At 49.9% G+C, this 26,345-nt stretch overlaps 1 protein-coding gene across 1 annotated transcript in view; it reads left to right on the forward strand.

Annotated features, from left to right (window-relative positions):
• The window catches only part of LOC127571830 (unconventional myosin-VIIa-like), a 109,869-nt gene that overhangs the window by 64,858 nt on the left and 18,666 nt on the right, over nt 1-26,345 (forward strand). Inside the window, exons 26-41 of the mRNA XM_052018577.1 lie at nt 932-1,051; nt 2,248-2,421; nt 8,022-8,249; nt 9,178-9,342; nt 11,005-11,122; nt 11,875-12,001; nt 12,769-12,938; nt 15,326-15,513; nt 17,431-17,543; nt 18,698-18,855; nt 20,972-21,125; nt 24,015-24,170; nt 24,707-24,812; nt 24,895-25,008; nt 25,548-25,635; nt 25,722-25,828. Coding sequence (XP_051874537.1) covers nt 932-1,051; nt 2,248-2,421; nt 8,022-8,249; nt 9,178-9,342; nt 11,005-11,122; nt 11,875-12,001; nt 12,769-12,938; nt 15,326-15,513; nt 17,431-17,543; nt 18,698-18,855; nt 20,972-21,125; nt 24,015-24,170; nt 24,707-24,812; nt 24,895-25,008; nt 25,548-25,635; nt 25,722-25,828 — 2,286 coding nt within the window. The remainder of the gene's footprint in view (nt 1-931; nt 1,052-2,247; nt 2,422-8,021; nt 8,250-9,177; nt 9,343-11,004; nt 11,123-11,874; nt 12,002-12,768; nt 12,939-15,325; nt 15,514-17,430; nt 17,544-18,697; nt 18,856-20,971; nt 21,126-24,014; nt 24,171-24,706; nt 24,813-24,894; nt 25,009-25,547; nt 25,636-25,721; nt 25,829-26,345) is intronic.

The raw sequence follows: 26,345 nt of genomic DNA on the forward strand, positions 1-26,345 counted from the left end.
CCCCCACTCTGGCCCACAGTCCAGATCCCAGCCCCAGCCTCACTCCAGAGCCCAGGCTCACATTTCAGACGAATGAGTGAACTAGGTGCCAGACCGTCAGGATTCCTCTCCATCTCTCTGGGTTACTCCGTAATTGTCACTTCAGCATTTCTTTTTGCACTACCTCAGACCTGCACTACAATCTTTGCACTGTGCTCATTGTTGTATTTATTATTACCATTTACACTGTTTACTCTGTGAGCTTCATGTGAACAAAGGATTTCATTGGACCCTGGTGCATATGACAATAAACTAACCTGATAGGTGGACTGAGGAGAGGTGAGGGATGACGGGCAGGTGGGGGAAGGGGAGAGGTAAAGTTGGGAGACAGAGGCAGGTGGGTGAGAGGTGGAAGCAGACAAGGGAAAATAAAGGCAGATGGAGCCAGGAAGGAGGAGGTTAGGGTGAAGGTTGGAGACAGCTGCGGGAGGGTGAGGAGTGGGGACACGAAGGCTACCAGTGCTGGACTCTGATTACTGGGAACCATGTAAAGGAGAGATGAAGGGCAGACAGAACTGAGGGATCCGGTGAGTGAAGAGTGTGGATAGTGGGTGGACGGAACCAGGAGGGGGAGGGGGACAAAAGTGAATGATGGGCTCTGGAAGAAGGGAGTGATGGGAAAGCGAACAAAACTGGGAGGATGGAGATGGATCAGAGGGGGGGGGGGATCACAGGGGGTAAGGGTTACCTGAAATTGGAAAACAATGTTCGTGGCATTGGGCTGTAGACTTCACAGGTGGAATATGAGGTTGTTGTTCCTCTAGTTAGTGTTGGGCCTCATCCTGAGCTCCCGGGGTCATTAGTCCAGTCTCTGGGCCTCTCTGGCCCCCCTGGTAATGCTCTCTGCAGTGGGTGTCTGATTTCACCTCTCATGTGTGTTTTCTTTCACCAGTACCTGCGTAACTTCCTTCGGGCCGGACCGGTGGGGTACGCGCCGTACTGCGAGGAGCGGCTGCGGCGGACGTCAGCCAATGGAGCTCGGACAGAGCCGCCAAGTTACCTGGAGCTGGAGGTGTGGGCGCCAGGGCTGGGAGGGGGCATTGGTGAGCGGGGAGGGTCGCTGTGTGGTCCGGGCGATTCTGTACTGGGGGGGACATCCAGAGAGCCGGGAATTTGGAAACCCCTGAGAGTGGGCCTCCCTTCCCAGGAGTTTGGGTGGTGTGGGAGGTGAGGGAATGGGAACTGTGGGAGGGGTGGGTGTGGGGAGTGTGGAGTGGTGGGGGTGGGAGGTGTTGTGTGGAGAGTGTGGGAGGGGTGAGTGTGGGACGTGTGGGAGGGGTGGGTGTGGGAGGTGTGGGGGGTGTGGGAGGCGAGGGAGTGGGGAGTGTGGGGGGGGGTGTGGGGAGTGTGGAGGGGTGTGGGAGGTGTGGGGGGTGTGGGAGGCGAGGGAGTGGGGAGTGTGGGGGGGGTGTGGGGAGTGTGGAGGGGTGTGGGAGGTGTGGGGGTTGGAGGTGTGGTGTGGTGTGGGGCGTGTGGGAGGGGCGGGTGTGAGGAGTGTAGAGGTGGGAGGGGTGGGTGTATGGGACGTAGGGGTGGGAGGGGTAGGGCTGGGAAGTGTGGGTGTGGGAGGGGTGGGGGTATGGGTGCGGGAGGGGTGGGAGGTGTGGTGGGTGTGGGCAGTGTGGGTGTGAGAGGGCTGGGGGTGAGGGGGTGGGTGTGGGAAGGGTGGAGGGACAGACTGGTGAACACTCCCACAGTGATTGGGGTTTGTGTTTGCAGCAGGAAGGACCTGAGGCAAAGGTGCTGTGTTATCTGGGAACTGCTGGGGTCCCCACACACAGACCCCCACACACTCTGCATTGTTTCCTACATGTGGTGCTGGTGTGTTTCCTGTGTGTTGGGATGTGTTTCTCGTGTGTTGGGATGTTTTTCCTGCGTGTAGCTACCTCTTCCCAGTCAGACTGCAGCAAATGAAAGAAATAAAACGCAGATGCTGGAAATCCGAAATAAAACCCAAAACTGCTGGAAACACTGAGTGGGTCAGGCAGCATCTATGGAGAGAGGATTCTGCTGGAGGCAGACTCTGTAGGCAGGCCATGGCACATGGGTGGTCACTGTTGACAGGTGGATATTGTGGATGGTCGGTCACTGTTGACAGGTAGACTCTATGGACAGGCGGTCACTGTTGACAGGCGGACTCTACAGACCAGTGTATTTTGCGGACAGGCGATTGAGAAGCAGACTCTGTTTTTTTCCCGTTTCTTACAGGCATCCAAGACAAAGCAGCCGATGAAGGTGACCGTGACATTGATGAGCGGATCAAGCTACTCCATCTCCATTGACTCTGCTACCACGGCCAATGAGCTGTGCAAGGCCCTCGCAGGCAAAACTGGACTGACTGACTCCTTCGGTTTCTCCATCTACATCGCGCTGTATCAGAAGGTGAGTTACTGGGCTGCCCGTTCCATTGAGTCCAGCTGTGCGCAGGAGGGTGTGTGAGGTGTTGTGGATGACCTTGTTGGGGAGGCCACCGGTTGTTGGGGAGGGAGGGAGGGAGAGGAGTGGGGGAGGAAATGATCAAGTTAGGAGAGGGTCCATGACACAAAGGTTTGACTTCAGTGACCCATCTAATGTCAGGACCTGGTGTACCCACAGCTTGGGATCTGCTGTTACTGTGCCAGACTGAGTTTTTCTACAAGAACACAAGAAAACAGGAGCAGGAGTAGGCCAGTCGGCCGCTCAAGCCTGCCCCACCATTCAGTGTAACTATGGCTGATCTACCCCAGGCCTCATCTTCTGTGCTAGCTCCCCACAGCCCTCAATCGCTTGATCTTTCAAAAATCTATCTACCTCCTCTTTAAATACTTCTATTAATCCAGTCTCCATTGGGGAAGAGAATCCCAGAGATTCACCACCCTCTGCACGATGAAATTTCCATGTATCTCATTTTAAGTGGCCGGCCCATTATCATGAAACCATGTCCCATCAATCGAGGATCCCCACCCACCAATCTAATGTTTTACTGGACCTCTTTGTCGCAGTGTTACTTCGTGTGGATTAGTGTCAGTGGGTGGATGATGGCTGCTGTGTAGTCAGTGGGCCGGTAGTGCCATTTTTGATGGGTTCTCTGATTCTATGACTCTACAACCTCATCCAGAGGTTTTTTGGATGGTTCCTTGCCCTTAGTCACCCACTTGGAAAGGGCAGAGAGCTATTGGAGAAGGTGCAAAACAGAATGGTGTCAGAGGTGAGAGTGCACTGCTGTAACTTGCCCAAGTTATTCTGATCCAAACCCATGGCATCCATCACAGATGGACAAGGGCAGTAGGTGCATGTGAACACCACCCACTGCAGACCTCCCTCCAACCTGATGTGGAAATATATCATCGTTCCTTCATTGTTACTGTGTCCAAATGCAGCAAGACGTGGCTAACATCCAGGCCGTGGCAAGTAACGTTCACGCCACACATGCCAGGGAATGACGATATCCAACAAGAGGTCCAGCTATCATCTCCTGTCATTGAATGGCATTACCATCACTGAATCCCCCACTATCAATATCCCAGGAGTTATCACTGACCAGAAACTGAACTGGAGTAGCCATACACACAATGTGGCTACAAGAGTAAGCCAGAGGCTAGGAACCCTGGGGCAAGTAACTCACCTCCTAACTCCTCAAGGGAGCAAGTCAGGAGTGTGATGGGATGCTCTCCTGTTACGAACCAGCAACAAAAGAAACACTCCGAGTCATGTATAAGTGTTTAAAACTACTTTATTGATCACTACTTATGATAATAAGAAAAATAAAAGTAAAAACGTTAGAATGTTAGAAGTAAAAATGTTAAATCTTAAACATTAACCCCAAAGACTAAACTCATAGTGTGTGTGTGGCAAACTCCCCAACTCCAAGTCCAGGAATAATTCTCAAAGTTCAGTTCAGCAAGCCATAAGGTGAAACATGAGCAAAGCCTTCTTCAAAACCACCACTGACTGAAGACAAAATGTAGAGAGAAAATAGAGAGTAATTACGAAATCCAAATGTTCCACTTTGGAACCCAAACGACACCTCGGTGTCCACTCAGCAGTGACTACTCCACTGCCTCTGCCTTACCCCAAAAGGCTCTCAAATCATGGCCGTCCACGCAAATACCTGTTTCCTTCTACAGGTTAATGACAAAGTGGACTCCACCAGATTATTCCAAAAATCCGTACGTGGATTGTAGTGACAGGCACAGTTACTGTTTTTCATCCACCGATAGAGACTAGCAGGCTGCTGTCTCTCTCTCTCCTCTCTCACTCACTGGCACTGACTGACTACTTCAAAAACGTCATTACGTCCTTTATCTTCTGTCGTCGTAACCACGCCAATACACACACACACACACACACACACACACACACACACACACACACACACACACACACACACACACACACACACACACACACACACACACACACACACACACACACACACCACTACGCTCTATCTTAAAGGGACATTCATCAATAACAACCCAGTTTGTAACATTCCACTTGCAACTTCAACAACACTCAGGAAGCTCGACACCATACAGGACAGAGCAGCCCACTTGATAGGCACCCCATCCACAACCATTCACTCACCCCACCACTGACACCCAGTAGCAGCAGTTTGTACCATCTACAGGATGCCCTGCAGTGACTCACCAAGACCCCCTTGTCAGCACCTTCCAAACCCACCACCTCTACCAGCTGAAGGACAAAGGCAGCAAAAGTATGGGAACACCACCACCTGGAAGTTGCCTTTCAAGCCACACACCATCCTGACTTGGAAATATATCACCATTCTTTCACCGTCACTGGGTCAAAACCCTGAAACTCCCTCCCTAACGGCATTATGGATGCACCCACATCTCAAGGACTGTAGCAGTTCAAGAAGGCAGCTCACCACCACCTTCTCAAGGCAACTAGAGAAGGGCAATTAAATGCCTGTCCTTGTCAGCAATGCCCAGATCTTGTAAAAATAGGTCTTGTTCTGAAACAGTAAACCCTTCACCAGACAAAGGATCCCTGACCTGAAAGGTTAACTGTTCCTCCCTCCACAGATGCTGCCTGACCTGTTGGGTATTTCCATCGTTTTCTGTTTTAATTAATCACCATGATATTTTATAATTCCGCATTAGGTTAAAACCTGCCTTAAAGTGGAATAGTTAAATAGGCCCTTGTCCTCCTTTTTTGCAAATAGCTCTTTCGCAATCCAGCTTGTGTAAGGACATGTTCTTCACATGCATGACCCTCCCAGGACCTCTCACACTCCTGGGCAGGACCCAAAAGAGGTGAGTGACTGATGGGCAGTTCCACCAGAAAGCATTCTATCTGGATGCATCACAGCTTGGTATGGCAACTGCTCTGCACAAGACCGTAAGAAATTGCAGAGAGTTGTGAACGCATCCCAGTCCATCATGCAAACCAGCCTCCCCTCCATTGACTCAGTCTACACTTCCCACTGCCTTGGTAAAGCAGCCAACATAATCAGGGACCCCTCTCACCCTGGTCATTCTCTCTTCTCCCCCCTCCTATTGGGCAGAAGATACAAAAGCTTGAGAATATGTACCACCAAACTCAAGGACTGCTTCTACTCACTTTTCAGACTCTTAAACGGACCTCTCATACACTGAAAGATGAACACTTGATCTCCTGTTCTATCTCGACATGGCTCTTGCACTTTATTTGTCTATCTGTTCACTTTCTTTGTACCTGTGATACTATATTCTGCATTCTGTTTTCTTACTAAATTGGTAACTTAAATTGGTAAATTGGTTTATTATTGTCACATGTACCAAGGTACAGTGAAAAACTTGTTTTGCATGCTATCCATACAGATCAGTTCATCACATCAGTACATCGAGGTAGTACAAAGGTAAACAATAACAGAATGCAGAATAATGTGTAACAATTACAGAGAAAGTGCAATGCAGGGAGACAATAAGATGCAAGACCATAAGGAGGTAGATTGTGAGGTGAAGAGTCCATCTTATAGTACTAGGGGGCCATTCAACAGTCAATACAGTGGGATAGAAGCTGTCCTCGAGCCTGGTGGCACTTGTTTTCAGGCTTTTGTATCTTGTATCTACTGTCTGAAGTGAGGGGGAGAAGAGAGAATGTCTGGGGTGGGTGGGATCTTTGATTATGTTTGCTGCTTTACCAAGGTAGCGAGAAGTGTAGACAAGAGTCCATGGAGGGGAGGCTGGTTTCCGTGATGTGCTGGGCTGTGTCTACAACTCTCTTCAGTTTCTTGCAGTCCCAGGCACAGCCGTTTCCATACCAAGCCGTGATGCATCTGGGTAGGATGCTTTCTAGGGTGCATTGGTAAAAATTAGTGAGGGTCATCGGGGACATGTCAAAATTTCTTTAGCCTTCTGAGGAAGTAGAGTCGCTGGTGCACTTTCTTGGTCATGGCGTCAACGTGGTTGGACCAGGACGGGCTATTGGTGATGTTCACTCCTAGGAATTTCAAAGCTCTCAACCCTCCCGACCTCAGCACCGTTGATGTAAACAGGAGTATGTGCACCGCCCCCCTTCCTGAAGTCAATGACCAGTTGTCTGCAGTCAATAATTACCTCAATGTACTTATATATGGAATGATTTGTCTGGATGGCATGCAAACCAAAGTTTTTCACTGTACCTCAGTACATGTCACAATAATAAACTAATTACCAATACACGCAACCTTTCAGACTTTCAGATGAGGAGTTAAGTACAAGGTCTGGTTACCTCTCCAGTAGGAGTAAGAGGTCTCAGGGCAGAAGAAGAACAAAGGAGCCCTCCCAGAGTTCGGACCGGCATTTATCCTGCAAAACCAACAATCTGGTTAATTACTTCACTCTCCTTATGACCTATTGCTCTGCTCATATTGACAGCCCATTTTCCAATGTTACATCAGCAGCTATATTTATAAGTTTTTCATTGGGTGTTTGCAATTGCCTTGAGTGATGGAAGGTGCTATAGAAATGGAGAGGCATTTCCAAACAGTTACTGTTTCCCATTGTTCCTCTAAAGTTCCTTCTCTTCAGCTCCGTTTTTCTCCCAAATTCACCGCACACTGAAATCTGGACTGATTCCAGCACAGTAGAGCTGCTGCCTCACAGTTCCAGAGACATAGGTTCAATCACGACCTCTGGTGCTGTCTGTGTGGAGTCTGCACATTCTCCCTGTGACCACATGGGTTTCCCCCGGGTGCTCTGGTTTCCTCCCACATCCCAAAAATGTACGGGTTGGTAGGTTAATTGGCAACTATAAATTGCCATTAGTATGTAGATGGGTGGTGAAATCTGGGAGGAGTTGATGGGAATGTGGGGAGAATAGAACGCGAGTAGTGTAGGATTGGTGTAAGTGGGTGATTGATGGTTGGCATGGACTTGGTGGGCCGAAGGGCCTGTTTCCATGCTGAATGACTTTATGGCTCCAAATCATTCACTCCAAGGACCCCTCCTCCACCTTGCCCAGTCTTGTCTCCTCCATCTTGCCTGGCCTTTAAAAGTCTGTACTGTTGTCTGTAGATGTGTCTGGTGTTCACTGCTAATCCTTGTGCTTGGGTTGGACCCGGCGCAGTGACTTCTGGCCAGTGGTTTTAATGAGCGGGACGTGACAGAGCTGCAGACACAAGAAACAGCAGATGCTGGAATCTGGAGCAACACACAAAACGCTGGAGGAACTCAGTGGGTCAGGCAGCATCTATGGAGGGAAATGGACAGTTGACGTTTCACGTCGAGACCCTTCATCTGGACTGGAAGAAGAGGGGAGATAGCCAGTATAAAGAGGTGGAGGCAAGGGTTGGAGCAAGAGCTGGCAGATGATAGATGGAGTTCAGTCCATTCACTCCAGGTGAAGGATCTCAACCCAAAATGCCGACTGTCCATTTCCCTCCACAGATGCTGCTCGACCCGCTGAGTTCCTCCAGCATATTGTGTGTTGATGGAGCTGGAGTTTGGTTCCCTGTGGCTGCCCTCTGACCTGAACTCTGTCTCTTTACCCCCCTCCCCGCATCGTCCCCCTGCCAGGTCTCCTCCCTTGGGAGTGGTGCCGATCACATTATGGACGCCATTTCGCAGTGTGAGCAGTACGTGAAGGGGCAGGGCGGGCAGGAACGACATGCGCCCTGGCGCCTGCTATTCCGCAAGGAGATCTTCACCCCCTGGCATGACTGCAGTGAGGACCCGGTCAGCACAGACCTCATTTACCAGCAGATCCTTCGTGGCATTAGGTTTGGGGAATATCGGTTTGAAAAGGTAGGGGATCCACTGAGGTCTGTTTGTCATGCATTTATGGTAATAATATACAATGTAATTAGCATCTCATTATCAACCGTGTACCTAATCATTTTACAAGAACAAGAATTTTCTCCCCCAGAGGGTGGTTCGATTCTGGAACGCACTGCCTGAGGGGGACTCTCACAACATTTAAGAAGTATCCAGTCCTGCACTTGGAACACTAAGGCAGAGACGGCAGATGCTAGTAAATGGGATTCGTTGGATGGGTTCTCATTGGTCACCATGGACATCGTGGGCTGAAGGGCCTGTTACCGTGCTGCATGACTCTCTGACTCTAACGTAACTTTCCTTCTGCTTTCCCGCTCCCCTGAAGTTTTTACTGGACTCTTGTCATAGAGTCATCGAGAAATACAGCACAGAAGCAGGCCCTTCAGCCCATCGAGTTAATGCTGACTATCAACCACTCATCTTCACCAGTCCTAAGTTAATCCCATTTTATTCTCCCCACCTTCCCTTCAATTCCCATCAGTTTCTACCACCCACCTACACACTAGGGGCAATTTAGTGTCCAGTTAATCAAACAGTTTACAACCAGTTACTTCATTGTTTTATCCACTCTTCATTGGAAACATGCAGTCAGCCTGTTTGAAGCAGGTAGGCTTCTTTGTGATATCGGTGGAGCAGGGAGAATGCTGGTCAGTATTTACTCCTTCCTTTTACACCAGATTGTGTACACCATTTGCGATGAAGCAGGGAGAATGCTGGTCAGTACTTACTCCTTCCTTTTACACCAGACTGCTTAGTGTGACCAACTGGGAGAGTGGGAGAGCCAGTGTGTGAGGGGTGGTGTCCCGTGATCTGGAGGGGGCTCTGCTGAGTTCACATGCCCTGTGGGTTACCAGGAGATGATCGGGCTGGTTAAATGGTGTCACTACAAACCCTCCAGGAGGAAGAGCTGGTGGAGATTGCTGCCACACATTACTACGTGAGGTTCGGAGTGGGCGCTGAGGCCGCGAAGGGGCTGGAGGTTGTCCGAACCTGTATCTCTGACAAACTCCTGAAGAAGAAACCCCCAGAGGAATGGAGCCAACAGATCATGGCAGGAGTGAAGGTGAGTGAGGAACCTTAATCTCCAGAGAGGTTTTACTCAGGGTTAAACCAGGAGAAATGAAAGCTGGTTGCTTGACAACCATGAAACAACTGGAACAGGACACAGCTGTCACAAACTCCTTCAGTGCTGCTGGTTCCTCACTCACTGCCTGTGGAATGTTCCAACCTTTCCCAGAAATGCCGAGCAAACTGAGGTTTGGGAAATTCAGGAAGGACAACTACTCCTGTTGGTGGGAATGGGTGGGTCAAGGGTCACATTAACCTGCCAACCAATGGGCAGGGGCGGGGCAAGTTCAACTTCATAATGGTACTGCCTTTCATGTTCACCCAGACACAGATTACCATCGAACTGGTGAACATCCCAACACCAGTGACTGGTGAACACACTAACACGTGACCGGTGAACACCCCAACACCAGTGATTGGTGAACACCCCAGCACGTGACCGGTGAACACCCCAACACCAGTGATTGGTGAACACCCCAACACGTGACTGGTGAACACCCCAACACGTGACTGGTGAACATCCCAACACCAGTGATTGGTGAACACCCCAACACCAGTGACCGGTGAACACCTCAACACGTGACCGGTGAACACCCCAACACCAGTGATTGGTTAACACCCCAACACCAGTGACCAGTGAACACCCCAACACGTGACCGGTGAACACCCCAACACCAGTGACCGGTGAACACCCCAACATGTGACCGGTGAACACCCCAACACCAGTGACCAGTGAACACCCCAACACCAGTGACTGTTGAACACCCCAACGCCAACGACCAGTGACCAGTGGTAGCTCACTGCTCCTTCACTGTGTCTGGTGCACCCCTGCTGGTGTGTTTGAACCTTGCTATTAGTCTGCCTGTAGCACAAGGTGTCAGACTGGTTTGGAATGTGCCTGCTTACGGATGAATAGTGTGTGACCATGCATCTGACAGACAGCTGGGGTGGGTGGGATCATGCTGCCCACTCCATAAGCTACAACTCCTCTATGGGTGGTCCTGGAGCAGTGTAGTGGTGTGGGGAACTGGTGCCTGTGGCTCTTCAACGCACCACTGGCTGCACCCTATGGGACTGCATGTTGTGGGAACAGCGTGTACGGGGACTGCGTGTTACCGAACCGCATGTTACTGGGACTGCGTGTTACAGGAACTGTGTGTTATGGAGGCTTGGCAGTGATGTCCACCATCACTGGCTGGGCTGCTGGGCCTGACGCTGATTCTGCAACCCCTCATCCACTGCTGGCACTGTGCCCTCTGCCACACCACTACCTTTGCCCAACCTCAACACACATATACACACACACACTCTCACACTTACTCTCACACACACTCACTCTCACACTCACACTCACACTCACTCTCACTCTCTCACACATACACACGCGCTCACACACACACACAATTCAGGGTCACTTCTCAACAGGAGGCACCGTCCTGTAAGTGATTTATGTTCAATGCTGCAATTAATTACCTGCATATACGTACGTGTGTCAGTCTGTGTGTGTGTCTGTTTGTCTTTGTGTGCATCTCTGTCTGTATGCATGTGTGTGTGTGTGCGTGTGTGTGTGTGTGTGTGTGTCAGTTTGTGTGTCTGTCTGTCTGTGTCTCTGTGTGGATGTGTATCTCATTCATCACCGATCTCTCGTCTGTGACAGAGTTCGTTCAGCACCGAGACACCAGACCCACTCACTCTCAAGGCCCAGCTCGTTGACCTCGTCCGCATGAGGTGGCCCTTCCTGTTCTCCAGGTTTTTTGAAGCTGCAAAGTTTTCAGGTACCGGATGCGGGAGTGAACTTCCACGTTTGCCTGTGTATGTGAGTGCGTGTTACACTCGTATGCGTGGGACTGCACATGTCCATGTCTACATGTGTACATGCCTGCAATACAGCACAATGGCCACTGCCTAACAGTGCCAAGGACGCAGGTTCAATTCTTACCTCGGGTGCTGTGTATGTGGAGCTTGCACGTTCTCCCTGTGACTGCGTGAGTTTTCCCCTGATGCTCCAGCTTCCTCCCACATCCCAGAGATTGGTAGGTCAATTGGCCGCTGTAAATTACCCCAGTTGTGTAGGTGAGTGGGAGAATCAGGGGGTGGGGGGGGTGGTGTGGAGTTGATGGGAATGTGGGGAGAATAAAATGGTGTAACCGGGTGCTGGATGGTCAGTATGGACACGGTGGGCCAAAGGGCCTGCTCCTGTGTGGGATGACTCTATGACTGACGTGTGTGAGTCCTGGCGTGAACGGGATGCCGGAGAGGACAGTGGCCGTGTTTCTGCTGCTGCTCAGTCTCTGGTGCCCCTGTGGGGAGGGGCTGGTGGGGACAGACCTGGACCATCCCAGCCACACTGTGCGTGGGGGCAGTGCCTCCCCACCGACCCTGCCCTCAGTATGAAGGACCCTCAACGCAGGGAGGAGGGGAGGAGCTGCAGGCCAACAGGATGGTGATGGGAGTCCTCGGCCTTCAGCAGGGGGCACGGGCAGGTGGGCTGGCCTCCTCATTCACTCACCCCTCCGTTCTCCTGCAGGGCCCACCCTCCCCCAGAACAAGCTGGTGGTCGCTGTCAACTGGCTCAGCCTCAGTTTCGTGGACCAGAATGAGAAAGTCCTATGGAAACGTTCCTTTCCGGAGATCACCGGAGTGAATACAAACAGGTCAGAGCTCTGGGGAACGGGTTTCCTCTGTCGTACACTCTCACTCACCTCCTCGGCACTCCGGGACCTGTCCTCCTCCTCACTCTCCTCTTCTGCCCTCTCACCATCAGCTAACGTCTACAGTCAGTGTTGGCTGAGGCTTCTAAATCCCTTCCCCTTCCCTACAGCTCAGGGTGTTTTGGGGCGCATCTGGGACCTGGATTGGTGCTTGGGTGAGCGAGGTCAGGCTGTGGGGCGGAGGTCAGGCTGTGGGGCAGAGTTCACGAAAGGATGGGGGTCACGGTTAGGGTAGAGGTCATGTTGAGGGTGGTCACTATGGTGGGAGGTCATGCTGAAGGTGGAAATCACATTGAGGGTCAAGATCACTAAGGTGGGAGGTCACACTGATGGTGGGAATCACACTGTGAAGGGGTAAGTGGGAAGGACTGAAACACATCAAACTATGGGCAGCCACTTCAGTGAGCTGATGCTAGTGATTGAGCAGCAGTTAGCAAGGGAGTGGGGTGGTGGTGGTCAACAGGACAGAACAATTCTTGTGGTTCAGAGTTGGACACCTGTAGCAAGCGTGGGGCAGTTGGCAGAAGCTGGTTGGCCAAGAGCTGGGCTAGACACGAAACGAAGGGCAGAAGTGTTGGGGTTCCCGGAGAGGACCAGTGTGAGTTGAGAACTCTATGCTTCCTTTGATGTGACTGGTGCCTGTCACCTCTGCCGAGAAGGATTGGGCTTGTGGTGTTTTGTAACCTCTAACACGTGGCCGTCCCACGCAGGGCTTCGAAGCTGTTTGGGCAGAGTGTGACGGTGAGCACCCTGCAGGGTGAGGAGTACACCCTCACGTCTGGGCACGCAGCCGACATCGCTGACCTGCTCATGATGTTTCTCAATGGCCTGAAGGTGAGATCGGAGTATGCAGTGGCACTGCTCAACAGTCCCAAACAAGGTACGGTAAAAACTTACACCAATTATCTGGTGCCATTTGAGGCAAACACACCTGATAACTTTGTCTGGAAACCAAGCCCCTTCCTTGATTGTACAAAGTAAGGGAGCAGGAGTTGTCCTCTAGCTAAAGTCCGCTGGACCATGTTTCTTGTTACCTCCAAACGTTCGATCAAGTTGGTCAGACAAGACCTTCTCTTGATAAATCCTTGCTGAGTCTCTGATTAATCTGCACCTTTCAAAATATTGATTTCTGCTGATCTACCAAATTTTGTCCAATAAATTGTCTCTCACTGATGTAGTGGTAACAGCTGAGCCATTTTCTGCCTTACACCTGAGCCAAAGAGTGCTGGAGGAATAGAAGTTAGAACCAACAATATTTCCTACTTTCTTTTAAAAGTCTCGGATTCATTGTACGTGGTCCTATCGACTCTAGACATCGTAACGTGTCTCCTCCCTCTTCATCTTCTTCCTGCTCAATGTCTGTATCACCCCCTTCCTCCATTAAAGCAGATCCTCTCTCTCCACACAGAGTTTCCAATACTCTTTCTCATTCTCTATCCCTTCACACTTGGGGTTTACCTACTAACTTTTTTCAGGAACTCTCTTTGCCCCTTGTCCCCAACTTCATTTTTATTTCCTTCATACCTTCGTCAAGACTTCCTGTACAGTTTGCTTCAGAGTCAGAGAGTTATCCAGCACAGAAACAGGCCCTTTGGCCCACCATCCTTGCCAACCATCAAATACCGATCTATACTAAAGCATCCTATCTGGATGCATCACGGCTTGGTATGGCAACTGCTCTGCCCAGGACCATAAGAAACTGCAGAGAGTTGTGGACACAGCCCAGTGCATCACGGAAACCAGCCTCCCCTCCATGGACTCTGTCTATACCCCTCACTGCCTTGGTGAAGCAGCCAGCATAATCAAAGACCCCACCCACCTGGGTCATTCTCTCTTCTCTCCTCTCCCATCAGGCAGAAAATGCAGAAGCCTGAGGGCATGTACCACCAGACTTAAGGACAGCTTCTATCCCACTGTGATAAGACTATTGAATGGTTCCCTTATACAATGAGATGGTCTTGTTTCACCTTACACCTTATTGTCTACCTGAAATGCACTTCCCTGTAGCTGTGACACTTTACTCTGTATTCTGTTATTGTTTTTACCCTGTACTACCTCAATGGTCTCTGAACTACCCCAATGCACTGTGTAATGAATAGATCTGTACGAACAGTATGCAAGACAAGTTTTTCACTGTACCTCGGTACAAGTGACAATAATAAACCAATACCAATAACCTATAATCTATTATTAATCTCCCCATGTTATTATCCTCTCCTTGTTGCTCCTCAACAAGAACTTTGGGAATCTACTTTACAGAGTGAAGTCAGGAAATGCTTCCAGACATAAATAAAAGTCTGAGATTCTCTTCTGGAAGCCCCAATTGATATGAAGTCCATTGTAAATGTTAAATGAGCTTGATAAATTATCATTAACCAAAAGTGTGAAGGACTTACAAGGCAAGGGCAGTTTGAGGCTACAGTTGAGCCATGACCTCAACAAACAGTGGCAGAGGTTTGAGGGACTGATTGATCTCTCCCTGTACCTCTGTGGCTAAGAACCGAGGCAGGTGAAGGTGTGGTGGGTGGAAGGAGGAACGAAAGGGGGGTCTGCTTCAGGCTGGAAGATGAGAGAGATTAATGGACAAAGGGTAATTTAAGAGGACTTAACTGCAAAATTCCTCGAAACATCCTGACATCAAATAAAACACTATGTTAACAGAAGTCTTCCTTTGTAGGCCTGGAAACTGAAATATCCATTAAGGCTGTTCCTACATCTAACTGTCCATCTACAGTACCTGTCCCTGTAGCCTAACTGTACCTCTGTTCTGTAATCCAACTGGATGTCTGTTGTGTCTGACCCTACAGTCTAACTGTCCACCTGCATGTGTGTGTTCCTAAAGTTTAACAGTACCTCTATTCTGTCAGGCCCTACAGTCTAATTATGTATCTTTTGTGTCTGACCCTACAATCTAACTGTACCCCTGTTGTGTCTGAGCCCACAATCTAATTGTATCCCTGTTGTGTCTGACACTACAGACAAAATGTATCTCTGGTATATCTGACCCTATAGTCTAACTATCTCTGTTGGGTCTGACCCTACAGTCTAACTGTACATCTGTTGTGTCTGATCTTACAGTCTAACTGTACCTCTGTGTCTGAGCCTACAGTCTAACTATGTGTCTTTTGTGTCTGACCCTACAGTCTAACTGTACCTCTGTGTCTGAGCCCATAGTCTAATTGTATCTCTGTTGTGTCTGACCCTACAATCCAACCCTTTGTGTCCTCCAGTGCAGAGTTTAATTTGCTGTACATTTTGCCATTCCAGATGATCCCATATTCCTAAAATTTCAGAAGGGTGATTTGATTAAGCTGTTGAAAACTGAGGAGAATACTCAGGTTCAAGGTCACGGCTGGATTCAGGGGCAGAATGAGCATACGGGGAAGACAGGAAGTCTCTCTCTGGAGTCTGTCTTCATCATTCCTACCCTCGAGAAACCTTCGTCGGACGTGATGGTACGTTGGTTTATAGTTTGCTTTAACGAAGACCAGCTCATTACTACTTTGTGGAGATGAGCTTCTTCCAGGTCCAAGTACTGCCCCCATCTCTTGGCTGAGGTCCCGTCCCTTCACGTGTCTGGGGGCCATTGCCATTCCCAGTACAGGGCCGAGCAGTCCTCTGTTACACAGTGGGAGCCCTCGCCCATTACAGGCCTGTATATCCATTCCCATTACAGGCTTGAGCGCTCTCTACTGTTACAGGACCAAGGGCCCTCCTGTTCTGTGCACACACTGGCTACACCATCTACAAAACGCACTGCACTTACTCACCCAGGCTACTCCGACAACACCTCCCAAACCAATGACCTCTGCCCCCCCAGTATGGCCGGGGCACGGGGACACCACCACCTGCAGGTTCCTCTCCAAGTCACGCATCATCATGACTTGGAAGTGTATCCCCGTTCCTTCATCATCAGTGGATCTATCCCAGAATTTCCTCCCCTGCAGCACTGTGGGAGCACCTTCACCGGAAGGGAGCCGCAGTTCAAGAAGGCAGCTCACCTCCACCTTCTCAAGGGCAATTAGGGATGGGCAATTAAATGCTGCCTCTTGCCAATAAATACATTTTAAAAATCATCGATTTAAGAGATAGTGACAAAAAAACTCATCTGACCTGATATTTCTTGGCAACGAAGTGCTGGAATCCCTCATTAAACAACAGTGACCCTTGCAGAATCATAACAAATTTACACAGAATCATTGTGGTTTTATGAAGGGGAATTATGGTTTGTTAAGTCTTAAGGATCTAATTAGCAGAATGAGTATGGGGGAAGCGAGTGGATATAGTATATCTGGATTTTCAAACGTAGTTTGATAAATTACCACATAAAATAATGTGCTGTGGAATAAAGGATCAAGAGTTAGGGGTAAAGGTCAGGATGAGTAATGGAAACAGAGCGGGTCATTTCCAGTTTGGTGGAGTTTGAGGGATCAGTCCTGGGCTCTCAGGAATTCTTAAATTCGATTTATGATCTAGGTGAAAAGGTTGAGCTTTACCGATGATACAAAGTGGCGAAGAGGTCGCAAAGGATCTGTGAAGGCAGAGGAGCAAGTGGCTCAGGGAATGCACTGAAGTGTGAAGTTACCCACAGTGACTGTAGGACAAAGTCATGGATTATTTCCCCCCAAATCAACAATAAGCCATTCCCCACCTTCCCACAATTCCCAGATGCCAATCCTTATGTCCATACCCTGACCCCGAGCCCTCCGCACTTATCTGCTCTGTCCCCTTTAACCACCTCAGCTCGATGAGTCATGCACATTACCCTGGACTTTGCAAAACCTCAAACAGCACAGTGGCACAGCTGGTGGAGCTGCTGCCTCACATCCCCAGAGACCCGGGTTCGATTCTGACCTCTGGAGCTGTCTGTGTGGAGTTTGCACGTTCTCCCTGTGACTGTGTGGGTTTCCTCTGGGTGCTCCAGTTTCCTACCACATCCCAAAGACGTGCAGATGGGTGAGTTAATTCACTGCTATAACTTGTGTGTAGGTGAGTGGTAGAATCTGGGTGGAGTTGATAGGAATGAAATGGGATTAGTGCAGGGTCAGTGTAACGGGGTAGTTGATGTTCAACACGGACTCAGTGGGCTGAAGGGTCTGTCTCTGTGCTGTGTGCCTGTACATTTGTCACTCTTCAGGTTTGATGAGCCTAACCAGTTGCCTGAAAACCCAAGGCAATACCACCTCATAACCCCACATCTGCTGTCAAACCTCGACAGTCAGGAAATACCTTTGTTTAAGTGTCGGAAACAGTGATAAACCTATGAACATGTTCTTCCTGAGCCGATCAGTAGTTCCCTTATCACACCGCCCTGCTGTAACCCTTCCTCGCCCTGAACCAGTTCACAGCTCCTGCCTTTTTTCCATTGGCAGGATTTGATCCGCATGTCTCCGGATCAGCGACGCCAGGCTGCACAGACGGTCCCTGCAGACAAGTTGGAGGCCAAGCTCTACACCCTTGAGGAGTTCTCCAATCACCACTTCAGGTTCAACGCGCTTCTCAGATCTCTGACAGAACTGCAAAAGATATGCCATCTTTTAACTTTATTGAGTCTTTAATCATAAAGATTTTTATGAATAACTTACTATGTTCCAAAATTTTGGAGAATGAACCAGGGGCAACACAGTGGAGCAGCTGGTAGACCTGCTGCCTCACACAGCCAGAGACCTGGGTTCAATCCTAACCTCTGGTCCTGTCTGTGTGGAGTTTGCATGTTCTCCCTGTGAGTCCATGGGTTTCCTCCGGCCGCTCCAGTTTCCTCCCACATCCCAAAGACGTGTGTGTTGGTAGATTAATTGGCCACTGTAAATCGCCCTGGGTGAGTGGTAGAATCGTTGATGGGAATGTGGAGAGAATGGGTTACAGGGAGATATGGGGATGGGAAAGGCCTCTTGCTCAGTAGTAAGAAAATTTGTGGATATGGGTACCTGTGCTTTAAGAAGGCCCCAAACCTGAGCAAACAGAGGGAGCAGATCACCTGCAGGGGTGAAACAGACTCCACCAGGTTTATGACAATAATGACGTCGTCGGTTGGGCCAATCTCAAGCCTCTGAACCCATCAGAGAGGCCTCTGCCCTTCTGATCCACAGTTAACTCTGGAAGTCAAACAACTCCACACCACCCTTCCAATCCCATTAAACATCCAATGGACACAGCAACACCCAGTCAACCCCAGTAGCCCCCTTATGTTTCCAGATGAGACATTGTGGAGGAGATGGCAACAAGGAAACTCTCATTTAAGTTGTGGTAAGAGATTCCACAAGGCAACTCAGGAGCATCTGCAGTAAAACCTCTCCACTGTCTGCCTCTCGCTGTCTCTCTCTCTCTGTCTGTCTGTCTCTCTGTCTGTCTCTCTCTGTCTGTGTCTGTCTGTCTGTCTCTCTCTCTGTCTCTGTCTGTCTGTCTGTCTGTCTGTCTGTCTGTCTGTCTGTCTGTCTCTCTCTCTCTCTCTTTCTCTCTCTCTGTCTCTCTGTCTCTAGAGCCTAGCCTGGTGAGAGAACCAGCACAGGGCCACGTCAGAAAGGTTTCCTTCTCAGTGGAACAGAGGGCCCAGAATTGATGCTTCCTGCGACTGAGATCTGCTTTGTGAGTGTGGCCGAGCTGTAGGTGGCGTTAACCAGGCTTCTTTTCTCCAACCAGGCCGCCAAGTCAAGAGTCAATAAGCCGTGCGGTGTTCCCAAAGGCTCATGTGAAGGACCGGATCTGGGCCTGTTCCAGGGAGCCCCTGAGATTACCATTGCTGAAGAAAGTCTGTGCCAATCCAGAGATGGTGCAAGTGGCATGTCAAGCCTTCATTGATATCCTTTCAATCAGAGCAAGCTCTCTCCGAACCCCTTCCCATATTCCCAGGGATCACTGACTGAGAGGACCCCTAGCAGAACCATATACTTGGAGTTAAAGCTCATTCTGTACAGATATCCAGTCCCCACTGTAATCACAGTCGGATATCCGACCCCCACTGTAATCACAGTCAGATATCCACCCCCTGTAATCACAGTCAGATATCCGCTCCCCCCCCCCCCCCGTAATCACAGTCAGTATCCGCCCCGCGCTGCAATCACAGTTGGTTGTCCAGTCCCCACAATAATCACAGTCAGATGTCGACCCCCACTGTAATCACAGTAAACTTTCCAGTCCCCAGTGTAATCACAGTCGGATATCCGACCCCCACTGTAATCACAGTAAAATATTCAGTCCCCAGTGTAATCACAGTCGGATATCTGACCCCCACTGTAATCACAATAAAATATTCAGTCCCCAGTGTAATCACAGTCGGATATCTGACCCTCACTGTAATCACAGTCAGATATCCCATTCCCATGGTAATCACAGTCGGATATCCGATTCCTACTGTAATTACAGTTGGATATCGGACTCCCACTGTAATCACAGGAGAGACATCAGTGCCCATTGTGAACACGGCTGGATCTGCGGCTCTTGCTGTGTGATACACCCCGATATCAGCCCAATGGACTGCCTGAATCAGATTCCTGGTTCCTTGCATCATGTCTGAAGGCCGTGAGCATAATCGCTCTCCCTTGCCAGAACCCCCTGATCTCAGGAGATCAGCTCCTGCTCCAACCTAGCTTCTCAACTCCCTGCCCACCCACTGAGAGACTTTCTCCTGGCAAAGCCAGGAATTTCCCAAGGTTGGGATGTGCCAAGGCTCACTACCTCCCTGACATCACACACTACCTCCCCTGCCAGTATCGGATAGCAGCTCCTACTGTGCTCTGTGTCACAGCCGCTGTATACACCTAACCTGCCTATTTTGGTCACCTGACCTCCCTTACCCAAACTGGTTAAGTTGAGCTGTTCAGGTAACAAGCCCAGCTGCCCAGCCTCACACAGAGGGTGGTGGGAATTGGGAAAACCCAGGTCCAGAATGAAGCTGCTGGCACTGGGATTCAAACAGCCACTCCACGGAGATTTATAGACTGCTGTTCGGTGTGACTAGTAGAGTTGCAGATCAAGGGGAGTAAATAGAGTTAACATAAAGGAGAAACAAAGGACCGCAGATGTTGGAATCTAGATGAGAAACACGACGATGCTGGAGGAACTCAGCAGGCCAGGCAGCATCCGTGGAGAAAAGCAGGTGGTCAACGTTTTGGGTCAGGACCCTTCTTCAGGACTGAAGATAGGAAAAGGGGAAGCCCAATATATAGGAGGGAAAAGCAGAGCAGTGATAGGTGGACAAAAGAGGGGAGGTGGGGTGGGCACAAGTTGGTGATAGGTAGAAGATGCAGATAAGACATAATGATAGGCAGGTGCAGGGGAGGAGCGGAGAGCAGATCCACCGGGGGATGGGTCAAAGGTATGAAGAGAAAGGAAAAAAAAAGCTAGGAAAGGGAAGAAGAGAAGAAGCATGGTGGGGTGGGGGGGGGGGTGGTTTGTGGGGAAGTGGGGTGAGGATTACCTAAAGTGGGAGAATTCAATATTCATGTCATTAGGCTGCAAGGTTCCAAAATGGAAAATGAGGTGCTGTTCCTCCAGTTTGCACTTGGAATTCTTCTGGCAGTGGAGGAGATCAAGGACTGACATATCAGTGATAGTGTGGGAGGGGGAGTCGAAGTGACTGGTAACGGGGAGATGCAGATCATGGTTACGGACAGAGCGCAGGTGTTCAGTTAAGATAAATATTGGCCACAATCTACTTAAATTGCTGATGTTGCAACGGTGGGACGATGAAGAGAAACACCACTGTCCCATTGAGGAGTCCCAGTCTGTGGGCATTGAGTTGGGGGGGAGGTGCAAGTCCATCCAGCAACCTACAGCCCTGATGTGAGCTCAGCTCAGGTAGTCAACCCCCTGTTAAAGTCCAGTCCCGATGGCTTTCTCCCCAAGGTCCGACTTTGTACCTACCTGCCTGTTACTTGATCCCCCTTTCCGTTGTTTCCTTCATCAGTGCTGTACCTATAATGAAATACATGGGGGATTACCCTGGGAAGCTGTCCAAGGCCGGCACTCAGCTGACTGACCAGATATTTTCCAGAGCGCTGCAGGAGGAGGCACTACAGGACGAAATCTACTGCCAAATCATGAAGCAGCTGACCGATAACCAGAACAGGTAACCACCGAGCTCAGACCAAATCCTCACTTACTCAGGGGTCAGAGAGTCAAAGTCAATGTCGAGTTTATTGTCACATGCACATGCATGGACAGGTGCAGTGCAAAGCTTGCATAGCGTTTGAGACTAGAGTCAAGGAGAGAGACAGCATGGAAACAGGCCCTTCGGCCCACCGAGTCTGTGAAGACCATCAGCCACCCACTCACACTAATCCTACCCTGACCCATTCTATTTGACCCATCAACTCCCCCCAGATTCTACCACTCACCTACACACCAGGGGCAATTTACAGCGGTCAATTAACCCACCGGCCCGCACGTTTTTGAGATGTGGGAGGAAACTGGAAGAAGCCCATGTTGTCACAAGGAGAACGTGCAAACTCCACACCGACAGCACCCAAGGTCAGAATTGAACCCAGGTCTCTAGGATTGTTCAGTATGCCAGCTCTGAGCTTTTCTCAAGCAGCCTAAGGAATTACCACCAGTGGAATAAACTGGTAACTGAAACCACCCCCACTCCCATTCCACTGCTCCAGGATGAGGTCGGTATCAAACCTGGGTCTCTGGAGCTGTGAGGCAGTGGCTCTACCAGCCGCACCATTGTGCCACCCAGGATCTGGCAGGGATTGGAATCATCACCTACTCTCCATCATTGAGGGTGTCTCACAGGACACCATCCGACCCCTCTCTGTCCCCGACAGTCTGTGTGGGCTCGGTGTGAGGGGCAGGGGAGGGTTATGTCCATCTGCATCAATAGGTGTCCACTGGACATTGGTCGCAGGTGTCTCTCCAACCCTCTAAGACTCCAAACCAGCATATAGGTATCCACATCTTGCTTTGTGCCCAGATGGATGTGACCTGATATTTTCCTGTGGCCGCTCTGTCTATTAGTCAGATCCATAGAGTTATACAGCACAAAAACAGACCCTTTGGCCCATCTGGTCCATGCCAACCACGATGGCTATCTAAAATAGACCCACTTGTCTCCATTTATCCCACATCCCTCTACACTCTTCCTAGCCATGAACCTGTCCAAATGTCTTTTAAACATTGTAACTCTCTTTGGGGGAGAAAACTGCCCTGCTCATCTCCCTTGAACTTTTGCCCCTTGCCTTAAATGCACGTTCTTTAGTATTAAACATTATGACCCTGGTAAGAAGATAACAGCTGTCTACTCGGTCTATACCTCTCATAATCTTATAGACCCTCTGTCAGATCTCCCCTCAGCCTCCACTGCTCCAGAGAAAACAACCCAAGTTTGTCCAACCTGTCCTTATAGCACATGCCCTCCAATCCAGGCAGCATCCTGGTAAAGCTCTTCTGCACTTCTCTAAAGCCTCCACATCCTTCCTCTAACAGGGTGACCAGAATTGAATGCAATACTAGCAATGCGGCCTAACTGCAGTTTTATAAAGCTGCAATATTTTGTCACCCAGATATTTCTTCAGCCTCTGCACTTGATAACCTCTCGTATGGATTTCAACCTCCATTATCATGCTCTCCCTTTTCTGGCTTCACTCCTCCTAACCCCCTTCACCAAACTCTCCATATCTGTTCCCTGAGCCAAATACTGCCCTCCTCTCGGACTTCACCATTCATGATAAAAGCTGTGCTGGTGGCCATGAGTTATCATAAAGGCCAACATGGTCATTAAAGTCCCCAGATTAGGGGAGCACCTTGCTTCCCCACCCTGGCCCATGTGTGACACCAGACCCACAGCAACTGCCTCGGAACTTGGCAAGCAGGCCACCAGCTCAAGGGAATTTAGGGACATGCACAACCAGTGTCCGACATCCAGTGGTCCTTGGAAACACAAGAGACGGCAGAGGTGGGAATCTGCAGCCAAAAAAAAACTGCTGGAGGAACTTGTTGAGATTTTAGTCCTGATGCAGGGTCTCAGCACAAACCATAGACCATCCCTCTGCCTCCACAGATGCTGTCTGAGCCACTGATTTCCCCCCACATTTTGAGTTTTACTCCAGCATTCCTCATTGTTCACACTGTGTCCAACATCCAGTGTTCCTCACTGATCACACTGTGTCCAACATCCAGTGTTCCTCATTGTTCACACCGTGTCTAACGTCCAGTGTTCCTCATTGTTCACACTGTGCCCAGTGTCCAGTGTTTCTCACTGATCACACTGTGTCCAACATCCAGTGTTCCTCATTGATCACACTGTGTCCAAAATCCAGTGTCCCTCATTGATCACACTGTGCCCAACATCCAGTGTTCCTCATTGATCACACTGTGTCCAAAATCCAGTGTCCCTCATTGATCACACTGTGCCCAACATCCAGTGTTCCTCATTGATCACACTGTGTCCAAAATCCAGTGTCCTTCACTGATCACACTGCCCAACATCCAGTGTTCCTCATTGATCACACTGTGTCCAACATCCAGTGTTCCTCATTGTTCACACAGTATCCAACATCCAGTGTTTCTCATTGATCACACTGTCCAACATCCAGTGCTTACTGTGCAGCTCCCAACAGGCCAAACTGTACAAGTGAATGGGAAAGAAAGAGGGGGCTAATAGACACAAATGGCCAGCCCGATTACAAATGTTGAGAAGGTCCAAGCAGGAGGTAGGGTCAGAGCTCCTCCCACCCCCCCATCCTCACCACCAAGGCAAGCACCAAGGAACACCATCCCCTCAAAGCATAGGGACTCTCCATCTCTGGTGTTTATGGATGTACCTCCCCCGACGCAGGCTGTGCCAGTCACAGAGAAAGCTCTGCACCTTCTCTTGGGCAGCTGGCGATGAGCACAAGTGCTGGCCTGGAAAATCAAATCGTTCCCAGCCTGGGACCTGAAGGAAAGTCACTGTATTGTTGTAAGAAACCAACTGGCGAGCAGGTGGTGTAACAGCCTCCCCTGTTGTGACTGCCAGGTACAGCGTGGACAGTGGCTGGCAGCTGCTCTGGCTCTGCACCGGACTCTTCCCTCCCAGCAGCCCGCTCTTCCCTCACGTGAAGAAGTTCCTCGAGAGTCGGCGGAAGGAGAGGTTGTCGACAGAGTGCATTCAGAGACTAACAAACGTTAAACGGTACAGTAACTGCTCTTTACCCTGACTCTACAAAGGTGCGAAATTCATTTAACAGTGTATTGAAAGATATAGTAACCTTATGTTGATAATGGCTGTATTCTGAGGTTGAACTTGTCCGATGATGCAGTAACTTCACACGGACTCTGATCACCTAGTTTGCTCTCTGGTGGTTGTCAGAAATTGTGAGCATGGGATGGGTTTCTGATCACACCAAGATCCTAGTGTCTGTTTTAAACAGTCAAATAGTTTTAGCTACTGATGAAGTCAGGTGTGTGATCAAACTCAGTGTGTGTGTGTGTGCTCAGTGTGTGTGTGTGTGTGTGTGTGTGTGTGTGTGTGTGTGTGTGTGTGTGTGTGTGTGTGTGTGTGTGTGTGTGTGTGTGTGTGTGAGAAAGTGTCCAGCAGAGTCCAGCACCCACCCCACCTATAAGTACATCTGTCCACCACTGTAGCACTGTGCTCCCCAGCGGTGAAGCCCTGCCGTGCCGAGCTGTGTGCGGAGTGAATCATAAATCAGCTGTTGTCTCCACCGACAGATGTGGAGCTCGGAAGAACCCGCCCCATGTGCTGGAGGTGGAGGCCATCCAATGCTGGAGCACCAAGATCCTGCACAAAATCTACTTCCCCAATGACACCGACCAGGTGAGCATCAGCCCAGGCCCACTAGCTGCCGTGCGCACCCTCAGACTCTCCACCCCCTTCTCACCCCCTTCTCCTCCAACAGGCCTTCGAGATCTACAGCAGCACCAAGGCAAAGGCTCTGTGTGAGACCATCACCAAACACTTGGGGCTGGGCTCTCCTGAAGGACTGAGCCTCTTTGTACAATTAGAAGACAAGGTAAGGGACATCAGTGCCTCATCTCCATCCTCCCAACAACACACTGACTGTAAAAATAATGGTTCTGCACAACATAGTAAGGTCCCCATGGGGACCTTAATTGACCACACCCTAAACATTACCAATGGGGACTTTAATTGGCCACACCCTAAATGTTACCCATGGGGACTTTAATTGGCCACGCTCTAGAATTACCCATGGGGAGTTTCACACTCTAAATATTAGCAATGAGGACTTTAATTGACCTCACTCTAAATATTACCCACAAGGACTTTAATATGCCACACTCTAATTATTACCCACGAGGACTTTAATTGGCCACACTCTAACTGTCACCCATGGGAACTTTAATTGACCTCGCTCAATAAGATATCCGTGAGGGCAAATCCTACCCTCCTGTTTTTGGGGATCAATCTGCTCCACTCCCTCTGTGGGTCCCTGTCCTTTTTCCCTCCCGGATCTGTACCAAGGCTGGATCATGGGCTGCGTCACTGGACCCCCCCCCCCCCCTCTGAGATTTCTGTCCTGTGTATGTTTAGGTGATCAGCATCCCAGAAGGAGATTTCTTTTTCGATTACGTGCGGCAGGTGTGTGACTGGGCGAGGAAGGAAAGGCAGGTGCCAGAAGGTGAGTCTTTCACCAGACTTGGAGAGGTTTACAGTGGCCTAATGTCCTCAGCTGGGGTCAGACTGTGCTCTGCTCTTGTGTTCCAGGACTGGCCGGGCCTGTGCCATATAGGGTGCTGTTCATGAGGAAGCTCTGGCTGAACGTGGTCCCTGGACGGGACCTCGAAGCAGACATCACCCTTCATTTCCCACAGGTGAGCGGCACTTCTGAAAAGAACAGGACATTTCCGGTGGCCAGCATGCCTTCAGGTGTTCCTTAACTGCACACGATGAACCCTAGCCTCCCTGTGTGGGTCGCTATGACTCAGGACTCTGGGAGTATCAGTAAAGTTCCCTGAAGGAGAGTTGGCAAGAGGGTCCGTTCGACCTCACTGGTAACTCAGCAGTAATGGGTTGTTCTGAAAGCACCAGCCATGTTCTGACCCACTCTCCGTTTTTATATCATGTTGGCTCCGTTTTCCTTACCCTACATGTATGTTTTGCCTGTCAGACAGTCCAACAACCTTACCATTAACACCTCTTTTCTCAGACCAAGGTCTACATGCTGTTAACTAGCCCCATTCCAACTCATCCTATCATACACATTCCCTTTGATCCACACATCTCTCCCCACCTTCTCTCCTGCTGAAAACTACCTTATCTCTCTCCTTTCCCAGTTCCGACGGAGGGCCGCAGACCTGAAATGTTGATTGCTTCTCTCTCTGCGGATGC

Source organism: Pristis pectinata, chromosome 6 (assembly GCF_009764475.1).
Source record: "Pristis pectinata isolate sPriPec2 chromosome 6, sPriPec2.1.pri, whole genome shotgun sequence".
In the NCBI taxonomy this organism is placed as follows: domain Eukaryota; kingdom Metazoa; phylum Chordata; class Chondrichthyes; order Rhinopristiformes; family Pristidae; genus Pristis; species Pristis pectinata.